This window comes from Protopterus annectens, chromosome 2.part0 (genome assembly GCF_019279795.1).
Source record: "Protopterus annectens isolate FY-2018-M chromosome 2.part0, PAN1.0, whole genome shotgun sequence".
Lineage (NCBI taxonomy): Eukaryota > Metazoa > Chordata > Ceratodontiformes > Protopteridae > Protopterus > Protopterus annectens.
In genome coordinates this window covers 1,147,720,248-1,147,733,673 of record NC_056728.1, presented here as the reverse complement: position 1 = coordinate 1,147,733,673, position 13,426 = coordinate 1,147,720,248, and the positions used below count along the sequence as shown (strand labels likewise).

Genomic DNA, 13,426 nt, shown 5'->3' with positions numbered 1-13,426 from the left:
TGTAGCTGTCATACATGTGACGGACAACATTAGTTTCCTTATCTGTTTATTTCAGCCTTATTCTAACACTGATCAATTGTCGGCATCATTAGGAGGATTAAGCCTACATCAGTCTCAGCAGCCAGAAGGCCTGCGTCCAGTCAACCTAATACAGGACAGGAATATTCTGCCTCATGCGCCAGTCATTCCTGTTGTACCTAACTTGAATCCTCAAATGAAGAAATTGAATTGCAATCCAGAGTAAGTTACTTTCATAAGAAGTTGCGTGTAGTAAGTTAAAAAAAAAAAAAAAAACATATGAATATGTTGATTTGCTTTGTCTGTTTACTTCATGAAAAAGTGATCTGTTAAGCTGTTACATAATCAAGTAAGCACTTAATTTTGTGTCAAAAGAAGCTAAATTAAAGACTGCTTCATGATTGCTTCTTTCAGTATATTTATTAAAAAAAAAAAGAGAGAGGGAAAGCAACATTCCTTTACTAGGTGATATTGCCTTACTTCAACAGTTCCCATCTTGGAGACCTCATTGCTCTTGAGATTTACGTGATTGCTTCTTAACAGTTTTCTGCCAGACTGCTTAGTAGTCGTGTGTGTATATACCAGCGTGTTTTCAGAGTTGTCACTCTCTTAATAAAAATAAAGCTATTGTAGCTCGTCTTTGCACCTCTTCTTTTGTTGCTGAGGCAAAAACGTATGCAACACGGTTAGTATATTCAATTGTATAAAAAAGCTTGTATTTTCTGACTGAAACCAGAATGTGAAATCCTTTACTTTTGGCATTGCATTGAGAAGTTTGTCTGTTAAATGGCAAAACTTGAAATTCCTTATGAACACCATACAACACCCTGTATTCAGAGATCTTTTGTATCTTTGCCATTTGAAGGATGAAATTTGAGTCCAGGAAGAGTTTAGTCCCTGACTACTCCCATTTTTTTCCCAGAAGTAGTAGAAAATTTTATCTGATCATGGAAACGGTTCACCTGCTTGACAGCCTAACTTAAAACATGGAATTTCTTCAAATCCTGAAGCAGCATTTTCAGCAAGATACCATCATTTAGTAGGGAAGTATGTGGAAGGTACAGCTTTATCTTGTCATTTAATAGTGAGAGTGCAGTCAAATGTTCTTATATAGGGTAATTTAATTGAGTCTAAATGGATTGAGTGTAGGTTTTCAGTTAAAAATGCATTTGAACTGAATAGGAAAAGTAATGAATTTATTTGTGGGAGCAGCTGTTCTGTCTTATATCTGATGTAATCAACTCTGGTTGCAGTAGATGTCCTTCAAGAATGCAACTGCAGTCATAACATGTGGGTTGTCCTGCCTCAGGCAGCCCTCGGTCGGCCGGATTCCAAAGTCTGGGTCCGACGTCGGCTGATGTCACATTTCTCTCTGACGTCAGAGCGGCTGGAGTACATAAGCATCAGCCGACGCCATTTTCTTCAGTCTTTCTTGCCGCGGTGCCTGAAGCAGAAGCAGTTCGCAAGTGCCGGTCGGTCAGCTCCTGTATTCTACGATACCGAAGTCATCAAAAAGCTAAGTACCCCGTTGGGGACCTTTTTTCTTGCCTCAGCCGATGTCAGAAATTACTGAAAAAGTTAACAATTGTCTTTTTTGTGGTAAACAAATACCTCATAAGGATTTCCACTCTTACTGCCTCCCTTGCCTGGGCCAAGACCACGACGTCTCGGCCTGTGTAGCCTGTGCTTGCTTCAACAAGCGCACTCTCAGGCGCCGGGCGGAGTTCGCTGAAGATTTTATCGGCGATAAATTTGCTTACACCATGCCATCGGATCTTCCGACATCGCAAACTCCCAAAAAGCGAAAAGACCGGGACCAGCATCCTCGGCCAGCGTCTACCACCGACTCCACGCCAAAACCTAGCACGAGTGCTCCGGTTCCCTCTGAGACTGTCTCTCCACTGCTCCGAACCGAAGACACCGCATTACCGACGACTACGATTCCAGACATTACTCCGACGCCAGTTATAGACTTTCCTCCGGATACCGAAACCGAGGAAATGCCCGAGACCATTGCTGTAGACAAGGTCACTCCTGCACGTGGAGCTGCCAGGCCTCCTATGGCCATGTCTATTAAGGCATACCCTAGGGCTAAGGCAGCCAGCAAAACAAAGCATATTGCTTCCAAATCCTTACCTCAGCCGACTCCGGAGACACAAATTATGTCCATGGCTGCTGATTTAATTTCCATGATCAGAGGTTCACAGGCCTATCCTGAGAGAGCATCCCAGCCTCCTCCTGATAAAAGGCCCCGGGTTGAACCCTCTGAGCCTTCTCCTTCAGGTGAAGACTCGGAGGGCTCTGTCCACTCTGATAGCCAGGAAGAGCTCTTCCAGACCTATGAGGACTCAGATGCAGAAGATTCCATACCTTCGGCCTCCCCTCCTGAGGATATTTCTTTTGGGGAAGTTCTGCACACCATGAGGGAACATTTCAAGTGGCAGGGTCAGGAATACTCTGATTCTAGGAAACGCCTTAGGACTTTCCTTAAGAAGCCTCAGCACAGGCCCTTAGCTATTCCTCCTGTACTTGATGTTCTGGATCATTTGTATTCTGATTCTAGTGCTACCCCTGATTCTCTTCCTCCTGCTCCAGCCAAGCCAGACAGGTATTACAGGGTCCCAGAAACTCATTCCCATTTATTCAGGGCCCATACTGCTGATTTGGAAACCATTTCACAGGGGCCTAAAGGAGTTTCAGCCTCCACCTCAAAAAATCCTTTGCCCTCCAACAGGGAAGCAAGGTCATTAGAGAGATGGGGTAAAAAGGTTTACACATCCACTACTTTATCTATGAAAGCTTTAATTTGCCTTTTTCATATGTTCCAATATCAGGATTATCTCTTAGAAGATTTACAAAAAACATTAGCTTTTCCTGATCCTTTAGACAGGAAGTCTTTGCAGGAAGCTGTACATAACACTGCAAGTAAGCAATCACTTCCTGCAGTGTGGATACGATGCACTGGAAGCTTCATGTAGGGCAGCTATGACAGGGGCAGTGATGCGTAGACATGCTTGGTTAAAAGATCAACCTCTACCAGATCATGTAAAAGCAAAACTTCTGGATGCATCTTTGGAAAAGAACAAGCTTTTTGGTGCAAATGCTAAGGATGTGTTAAAGACCATCGAAGAAAAAGCAAAACCGGTTCAGACTGTGAAAGATTTCCTCCAGGTTCAACCCCCCAGATTCAGTAGGAATTGGCCTTCAAAAAACTGGTCCTTTCCTAATCCAGAAAAGTTTCAAAGGGGTAAGAACAGACGTGGCCGAGGAAGAGGCCAATACAGAGGCCCTTACAGGGGACGGCAATGGCAGCCAGGAAACCAAAGAAGTGACGCAGGGGTTTCACCTGCCCAACAACCACAAACTCAATGACTTTCCTCTACTACCGCCTACCAGGGAACAACTAGAAGCTCCCTTGAAGGAAATTATCTCTGTTTGCAGAAAACTGGCACAGACTGACAAAGGACAAATGGATTTTGGACATTATAGACCGAGGGTACAGATTTCATTTTCATACCTTACCAAGAAAACAAGGCATGCCAAATCTACCACAACATCAAAGGGCAGAGGCTATCAAGCAAATCACTCTGCTGACTCAAATGAAAGCAATAGAAAGAGTTCCACAACAAGAACAAGAACAGGGTTTTACTCAAGACTGTTCCTTGTTCCAAGAAAAGAATCTCAATGGAGACCAATACTGGACTTGTCCGCATTAAACACCTTTCTCATAGTACCAAAGTTCAAAATGCTGACTCTACAGCAACTCCTTCCCATGCTGGGCAAGGAGTCATGGCTGATTACTCTGGACCTCAAGGAGGCATGCCTGCATGTCCCTATCAGACACAGCTGCAGAAGATACCTCAGATTTCTTGCAGGGCCAGAGCATTATCAATTCTCAGCATTGCCATTTGGCTTATCTACTGCGCCCAGAGTATTTACAAAATGCCTGGCTTCAGTAATTGCTCATTGCAGGCTCCAGGGTGTACAAATTTACCCGTACCTGGACGACTGCCTCATACAAGCGGACGACAAATTGATGTTGACAAAAAACCTGGATTATGTCATACGATTACTTCAAGCTCTGAGATACACAGTCAACTTCCAAAAGTCAAGACTGCAGCCATCCCAGCAAATAATCTTCTTAGGAGCCAAACTAGACACAGCCTCTCAGATGGCTTACCTGACAGAAGACAAACAAGAGAAGTTAACTCAATACTTCAAAGGTTTAGCAAAACTCACCCAGATGACTGCAAGGAGATTCCTACAGGCCCTGGGTTACATGGCATCCTGCATTCTACTGGTTCCATTGGCAAAACTACACATGAGAAAGCTTCAATGGTACCTAAAAAGCATTTGGTCTCAACACAGCAACAACTTGGAGACAATCATACCACTCATTCCATGCCTACAAAAGGAATTCCTATGGTGGGCCTCGGTGAGCCAGGAAAACACAGGTATGTCATTCAAAAAACCACAGATAACACAGACCATGACTACAGGCGCCTCAGACCTTGGATGGGGGGCGCACATGGAAGGCAGGTGTATACAAGGACAATGGTCTCCAAAGGAAACACATCTGCATATAAACCAAAAGGAAATGCTGGCAGTAATGCATGCTATCGAGGCTTTTCAGCACCAACTCCAGCAAGGCCATTTAATGATACGGACAGACAACACCACTGTGATGTGGTACATAAACAAGCAGGGGGGTACTCACTCTTATGACAATGCAGCTTTGGGAGAAATCACTGAGTCTAAACATCCAGTTACAATCCCAGTTTGTTCCAGGAAAAGACAATGTGTTGGCGGACAGCCTAAGCAGGAATTTCACAGATCCACACGAGTGGAGGTTACATCCGAAGGCTTTCAGACAACTCACTTCGACATGGGGCAAGCCAGAAGTGGACCTATTTGCCTCTCACCTCAATCATCTTCTACCAAAATTTTGCACAAGGACATACCATCCAAAGGCTTGGAAAATAGATGCCCTTTCATTCAACTGGAACTCCCTAGCAATCTATGCATTCCCACCTCTGCCACTGATGACCTCAGTATTACTAAAGATCAAAGCAGAGAAGCCCAAGGGAATCATAATAGCTCCGGATTGGCCAAGACAACACTGGTACCCACTACTACGGAGCATGTCACACCAGGAGGTGGGCCCTCCCTCAGTGGCCTCTACTTTTGTCTCAACACAATTTCGAAACACTGCATCCAAACTTTCAGACACTGCAGCTAACAGCCTGGGAGATCCCATAAATAACTTCAGCCTATCTCTCTCCAAGGAAGTTCAGCGGATACTAACAGAGGCTCGAAGACCATCCACCAGAAAGGTTTACTTAGCAAAGTGGAAAAGATTCAGCAATTGGAATGTCAGCAAGGGACATGATGCATCATTACTGAACATCCCACTCATCTTGGTATATTTGGCAGATATGTTACAGAGCGGCCTCTCATATTCTTCAATAAAGATACATGCATCTGCTATTTCAGCTAGATACAACACTGATCCTCCTGTTTTCTCTCACCCCTTACTAAGACAATTCCTCAGGGGAATCAAGAACATTAAGCCACCAAGAAAGGCCCCAGTGCCAGCCTGGGACCTCAATTTTGTCTTAGAAAAACTGACTCTACCTCCTTTTGAGCCAGCAGTTTCAGTTGACTTGCAATTTCTCTCATGGAAAACAGCGTTTCTGTTGGCAATTACCTCAGCAAGAAGGGTTTCGGAGCTACAGGCCCTAATGGCAATACCACCCTTTATTATTTTCCACAGAGACAGGGTTTCATTAAGGACCAACCCTACTTTTATGCCAAAGGTGGTATCTAGGGTTTCTCTAAATCAAGCCATTCATCTGCCTGCTTTCTTCCCCAATCCTGAGAATAAGGGGGAAAGACTTTTGCATACCTTGGACATTCATAGACAACTTTGATACTACCTGGACAGAACCAAGGCCAGTAGGAAGTCTGAACAGCTTTTAGTAGCTTACGCCCCTGCAGTCCAAGGAAAAGCAATTTCAAAACAGACCATTTCTAAATGGATTGGACATTGCATCAGATTCTGTTATTCCTTTCATGGGAAGACTGTTCCAGCCTATGTCAGACCACATTCCACCAGAGCTACAGCCACCTCTACAGCATTTTTAAGAGGGGTGCCTACAAAGGACATTCTAGAAGCTGCTACATGGAGCTCCGTGCATACATTCTCCAAACACTACAATCTCCCTCTATATTCCAGATCCAGAGCAGGCTTTGCTTGGCAGTCCTGCAGGGTTTGATTGCCACACCATCTCTTTCCTAGAGCATACCTCCTCCCCAGCTAAGCTATGGTATTCTACCCACATGTTATGACTGCAGTTGCATTCTTGAAGGACATAGTACAGTTTTGTACCATAAATGTAGATGTCCGATAGACATGCAACTGCAGTCGGGTTTTCCCTCCTCCATACCCCTCTATGCCTAGGGTCCACTCCTATCCCCCTTACTCTTAGCTGGGGATATCTGTTATGGTGTATTTGTTTTATTGCTCATGTATTTGTTTGGAATCCTGTTTTTGTCTTCCAATTTGATTACAGCCTTCCTTGGAGGGCACCTGGCATCTGGGGCAAGAAACACTGAAGAAAATGGCGTCGGCTGATGCTTATGTACTCCAGCCGCTCTGACGTCGGAGAGAAATGCGACATCAGCCGACGTCGGACCCAGACTTTGGAATCCAGCCGACCGAGGGCTGCCTGAGGCAGGACAACCCACATGTTATGACTGCAGTTGCATGTCTATCGGACATCTACATTTATGGTAGGTACAAAACTGTACTTTTCTAAGAAAGCTGAAGTCCTTTGCAACCCTACTGAGCCCCATATGTCTACGGAAAACAATAAATTAACTGTCCCAATTGATGACATCACTGAAAAGTGAATGACTGATTCCTGTCATATTGCAGAAATAATTTTTGGTCAGTTTTTGTTTCCTTCGCCTTTAGCGTCCTTTCCCAGCTGTTGACTGATCTTATGTGTTTGTGGGTAAAACCCCAATGAGATGTTTCATTAGGTGAATCCCTCTATCTGCAGGGGAAAAAAAATGTTGCTAGGTTTAGGGTTGTGACAGTGAGTGTAGGGGTAGGATGGGGACTTGAGTGGAAGCAGACAGTAATATTAAGACTGTAGGTATTGGTTTGTGCTGTAATAGCCATGGATGAGCATCCACTTATTTTGATATTTTGCATCACACTCCATTGTGTGACTTTTTTTTGTTTGTTTTGTTTTAAACCACACTGGGACCATAGGATGTCTTTTAACATAAATCAATATTATAGTTGTAGCATTATTGCTTCTAACCAGTTAAGTGTGTCAGTAGCCGCGGTGGTGCAGCGGTTAGCGTTGTCGCCTCACAGCAAGAAGTTCTCCCGTTCGATTCTCGGCTGGAGCGCCTTCTGTGTGGAGTCTGCATGTCCTCCCCACAGTCGAGTGACGTTTAAAGACATGCAGGTAGATGCGTGCATGAATGGGTGTGCCTTCTTTGAAGGTTGGGCGTCGGGCTGGTAACTCGGCACCTTAAAAAATCCACTGCCAATCATTAGTGGACTGGAATTCTGCTGTGGTGACCCCTAACCGGGAAAGCTGAAAGACATTGCTTTTTACCAGTTAAGTTTGTTAGAGAATTGCTAAGTAATTGTGACACGTCTTTCTTTTTTAATTGTACATAAAATCATTCAACGGGTACTGGTAGATGTCCTTTAATACCAGTGTTGCAGTATTCCTGATATGTGGTATCTCCTGCCCAGCATCCACCCAGTGTAACAAAGCCTTTAGAATTTCTAGAAGATGTACGTCACACACATGCTCTTTGCATAAGGTGTAGGGCATAAAGGTGACATATGGAAGTGCATACTTCAGAACTTCTTGGCCACCAGTCTGAATGTCATCATTGAACATCAGTCTGTACGCTCTTCTGTGCTGGTTATGGAAATGTTTCAGATAAGCTCCCTGTTGGGGTTTCTTATCTTCTATTTTTGTTTTTTTGTAAGTTTACATGTCATCCAGAAAGGTAAAATGTCAGTTTAGGTGGCAGATTCCCCCATAAAAATAGTCGAGAGCAGTGTCTCTTCTGTTTGAGTGCTTCTCACGACCACACTGTTCTATCTGCCAAGCGTTTGCCAGTAAGAATCTATGTAGTCATCTCTCTGCCTCCTTGTCTAATTATCTACAAATTCAGTATTTAAAGTTGCTGGCGCAAGGTGCTCTGGTGGAGTCCTCCCTTCCTGGGATTCAGCCACCTGCCAAGAAAAGGCCAGAAAAACTGTGGTCTGATTCATCTGCTGCCCGGCCTCCCCCAGATCTCTGTCTTGAGGCTGGTGAAACCTCTGAGGATCATCCAGTTGTTGCTTTGATTCCTCTGCAGTGACTGTCTCTGAAGGTGCTTTGGATCCAACTTCTCTAATGTCCTTGGAGGCTTTACAAGTGGCTGCTCCAGTGGTTGAGGGGGAACCTCAGCTGATTATATCGGAGGGACTGAGAGGGATTCTGCAGATCCTAGTTTGAAAGGAGCTTCCTCCTATGTTGAAAGTATCTGCAAGGGTCCGAACAGCCTAGTATTTTTCATGCAGGTGTCCCTCAAAAGAAAAAGAAAAAAAAGCAAACGTATTTCCCCTGCTGTTTAAAACCCCAACAAGAATTGGGGGGGGGGGTTGTTTAATATTCTGACCCTGACGCCTCATGAGTATCTGTGCCTGCTCCCCCCTGATCATCTACTCCTCCCGTGAGGCCTGGATTGGAAGAGTACTCTGAGGATTTAGATTTTGGGGAAGAGTCTTTGGCATACTCTTTTCATATCCCTTCTCCTTTGGAATATTTGTCTGAGGAAGAGGATTCTATTAGTCCAGATTCTGACTTTGAAGAACTATCTTTTGGGGCACCATTTTTTGTATGATGGAATATTTCAAGTGGGATTGTTCTCAGGTTTGTGATATTCAGAAGAGGTGTTACGAATTCCTCCTGATGGAGTCTCCAAAACCCTGTGTTGTTCCTTTGGTCCTGACTGCCCTCTTAGATTCCTGTTTGGCAGTCTTCGTTACCCCTGATGCTCATCCTCCTGCCCCTAGAAGTCTGATGGATTTTACAAGGTGCCAGATGATTGTAAATTCTGTATAAATATCCTTCTGCTTACCCTTGTATAGTGTCTGTCTTTTCAGACAAACCTTGTAAGCTTTTGCCTTCTACTAAACTACTACTTTCAGACAAGGACAGTAGAGCTATGGAACATCTAGGCAAAATAGTTTATACTGCTGCCACCCTAGCTTTTAGGGGATCAACTACTCTTATGACTAAACATGTTTTAGCCCTTCCTTCTCAAGCTTCTCAGGTAATTTCTGACCTTCCTGATTCTGAAGGTAAAGCCTCGGCCCTTTCATTGTTGGGCTCTAGCTCTTGGGTGGCTTGACACTCTAAGTGTAGTTATGATGCAGCTGATGTTTCGGGGCTGCTGCTTTTGGTTTTGTCCTGAGGCATTACTCTTGGCTTCGTCTTCAGCCTTTACCAGATGACTTTAAAGCTAAATTGTTGGATGTTCCTCTTAATAAAAACCTTGTTGGCTGTGCTGCCGAACTAAGTCCCTCCAGGACAAAGACAAGACCTTACAGGAGTGCAAACAAAAGTGCATTTCTCACATCCCTAAGTTCCAGAGGAATTATCCTTTCAGATCCAATATTTATTAGCAGACAGTCCCTCCAGCCAGAGGTCAGTCTATTCAGGCTCCTCCTTCTCAGAAGCCTCCTTTTCAGGGCAAACCAGGTTTAATCTGACAGTTTGCTTCCTCTTTCCCTTGTCCAGGTTCCCATGTCCTTTTCCAGTTGGTTAAGGGTCACGCAAGAGCCTTGGGTTTTGAACATCTGCCAGGGATATTTCATATATTGGTGTGTTTTCAGAGTGTGGAAATCACCCCCCCCCCCCCGGATATCCCACTACCTCCACAGGAACAGCTTCCTTTCTTTCCAGAGGTGTTTCTGGCTCTTCTGGCCCAGGACACCATTCAAGTTGTGCCCTGTACCCAGTAAGGGAAGGGTTTTTATTCCAGGATGATGATCTTCGTGTTTCACTGTTGCAGTCATTGCATTTGGGTTATCTGCTTGCAGTTAGCCCTCAGTCGGCCTGATTAACAAAATTTTGGGTCGGTTGCTGTCCTTTCTTCCATGACGTCAGTTCGTCAAGGGTATAAAACGTGCAGCCAATGCCATTACATCAGTCTTTCTTGCCCTGCAGTGCCCGAAGCAGAAGCAGTTTGTAAGTGCCGGTCGGCTGACTCCTGAAATTTTCGTTTTCGAATTTCAGAAGCAAAGTCTTCAACTAAAGCTAAGTACCCCGTTGGGGAAACTTTTTCTTGCTCCTTACCAATGTCAGTAAAAGTTAATAATTGCATTACTTGTGGAAAGCAAATACCTCATAAAGATTTTCATTCGTACTGTATTCCTTGCCTAGGCCCTGACCACGATGTTACCTTGCTGTCGGGTTTGTGCTTTATTTAATCAGTGCATTATCCGTCGTCGGTATATTTTTGTCTCTAAATATTAAGGTTCTCTGTTTAATTATCCAGAAATGTCATCGGTCAGCCATCCGACTAATGAGATTCTGAAAAACGCAAAGATAGACAGAGACAGGCCAATGTCCAATACTGCCGACGCCTCTCCTTAGCCAGTCACCAGTTCGCCGGTACTCCGTGAGGAGCTTTTGCAGCCCCTAATACCCGCTACTTCTGATTCACAGGCCTGTATTGAGACCAATTCGGAGTCCGGTATGCCGCAAGATGCTTCAACTCTGGAACCCGCAAATGTCTCTACCTTAGATGGGTCCTGAGCCGCTATACAGGCACTGGCTTCTGAGGGTGTATTCAGGCCTACTGACTTGCATATTAAATCGACGCCTCCTTTTTTACTTAGGCCTAAATCTCGATCCATGTCTAATAAACAGACTCCCAGGCCATATGCTCAGGCCTTTAGGCCTAAAAAACAAATCAGAATGGCTGAAGATCTAATAACTCTAATCAGGGGTAGCCAACCCCCCCCCCCCTTTCTAAGAGGCCTAGGACTGAAGTTGATTATGAATCTTCTGATCAAGATTCTGTTTTATCTGACTCTTCTGATGATCTGGATTTGCCCTTGCCTACTTATGAGGATTCTGATGCAGAGGACTCTATTCCCTCTGCTTCCCCTTCTGAGGATTTTTCTTTTTGGAAACCTTGCATACAAGGGAGCATTTCCACTGGGAAAGCCAGGATTTTTCTGATTCAAAAAAGAGGCTTAGGGATTTCCTTCTCCTACCCTCAGCATAGGCCTTTAGCTATTCCTCCTGTACTAGACATTGTTGATGATGCTTTCTCGGATTCTAGTTTGCCCCTGATTCCCTGCCTCCTGCTCCCAGAAAACCTGACAGATACAAAGTCCCTGAGTCCCACAAGCTCCTTTTCAAAAATTCTATTGCAGATCCAGAGACTATTTCACAGGGGCCCAAGGTCATTAAGGCTTCTACTGCTAAAAATCCTACCCCTTCTGATAGAGACTCCAGGGCGCTGGATAGATGGGGTAAGAAGGTTTACACTTCTGCAACCTTGGCCATTAGGGTTTTAAACTGCCAGTTTCTTATGTTAAAATATCAGCAACATGTTATTGGACTGCTTAAACAGAAAATGATGCTGATTCCCGACTGTGTGGAAAATAAAGAATTACAGGATTTAATGCATTCTGCTGAACAAGTTGGAAAATATACTTTGCAGTGTGGTTTTGATTCATTAGAGGCTTCTTGCAGGGCTGCTGTTAATAGGTCTATAATCAGAAGGCATGCTTGGCTTACGGAACAATCTTTGCCTGATCATGTTAAAGCTAAATTTTTGGATGCTCCTTGAAATCAGGACCGCCTGTTTGGCAACAAGGCTGAGGAAGTTCTTAAAAAAATGGAAGATAAAGCTATATCTATGCAAACTGTTAGATGTTATGTAGTCCAATCTCGCCTACATTCTTACCCGTGGGTTCGACTTGACCATACTTTAGCTCGAAGTCTTTCAATTGTCTGGGCTAAGATGGTATCCCATGCTGCACTGCTCTCTATTCCCAGATCTCGTTTGCCGCTCGTGTAGCTCTGACGTGGTCTCTCTCTTGGCTGTGGCTACGTATTCTTTTCATCTTTATAGCAGAGAAGTGTTTGCAGAAAAAGCTATTTTCATAGCTGTTTGTGTGTTATCTTTGGGTGTGTTTGTGGAAAAGTTGTTTTTTTCTTCTCTTAGCATGTTTCTTGTGGTATCCCACTAGCTGTTTCCAGCGGGCTAGGCCAGATTCAGTTAGAGGATCTAGTCTGTCCCCTCGCTTACCTTTGTGGGCTAACTTACCTTCCCTTGGGCTAAGACCGTTTAATTTAGAGGAACTAGTCCTCCCTCTTGACCTTGTGTTCTAGGACCGTTTAAGTTAGAGGTGTCTGTGGTGTTCTGTCTGTCTGCTGCTCCCGCTCTTGTGGCTGATTGACCGTTGGTCTGGTTGTTGGGTTAGTGTCTCAGTTTTTGTAGTGACTATGTCTAAAGATACTAAGGAGCATAAGCCCTCGGGCTTTAAGAAGTGCACGAAGTGCAGTTATAAGATGTTGATATCTGATGGACACACTGTGTGTACTGTCTTGGAGCGATTCACCTCCAGGAATCGTGTACTTTTTGTCATGCTTTTTGCCCGCGTGTTCTTCAGGAAAGGAAGAACAAACTGATTTTGAAAGGACTTCTGAAACCCTCCTTCGAGGAGGGTTTGGAGAGTGCTTCCAGCTTTGTCTTCTCCATCTAAAGCTAAATCTTCTAAGGCTACAAAGTGATCCTCTGCTCCATCAGAATCCTCTGAGCCACCGGAGAAAACAGCTAAATCTTTGATATCTCCTCTGCTCCATTGTCCTCAGGGCCGCAGGAAGTGTCTGTTTTTATGGAGCCTGCTTCGGCTCCTATTCTCTCGGAGCCTGTTCTGGGCCGGTCGCCTAGCATTAGGCTGGTATCTCCTCCTCGCAGGTCTCCTTCAGAGAGGAGGTCTCTATCTTCTTCCCTATCCTCTAAATCCTCCAGGACCTTATCGGATGTGGATGTCGATAGAGTGGCGCAGAGACTTCTCCAGTCACCGGTACTGGCTAAATTGTTTTCGGCTCCGACCCAGTCGGCTCCAGAGCTGGTCCCTCTACCTGCGTCGATACTTCCTCGTCCGAGCGCATCTCAGCTTTCAGAGCTGGAGTGCTTGGCTCTGTTTGATGTCCCTAGGTCGGTTCCGACAGCCCCTCCTGGCTTATCAGTTCCAAAGTCAGCTCTGACTCTGTTGGCGACGTCCACGGGGTTCAGGACTCAGGATTCTTCGGTCGGACCTGAGGGGGAGGCTTCGGGACTCCTCTCGGCTCCTAGTCTCCCT

The 13,426-nt window shown here is 44.8% G+C and overlaps 1 protein-coding gene across 5 annotated transcripts in view; it reads left to right on the top strand.

Moving 5' to 3' along the window:
- LOC122793381 (protein transport protein Sec24B-like) overlaps positions 1-13,426 on the top strand; it is a 2,932,722-nt gene that overhangs the window by 675,437 nt on the left and 2,243,859 nt on the right. For all 5 annotated transcript variants that reach the window (XM_044061340.1, XM_044061338.1, XM_044061337.1 and 2 more), the window contains one exon: positions 56-240. In XM_044061340.1, the coding sequence (XP_043917275.1) occupies positions 56-240 (185 nt within the window). The remainder of the gene's footprint in view (positions 1-55; positions 241-13,426) is intronic.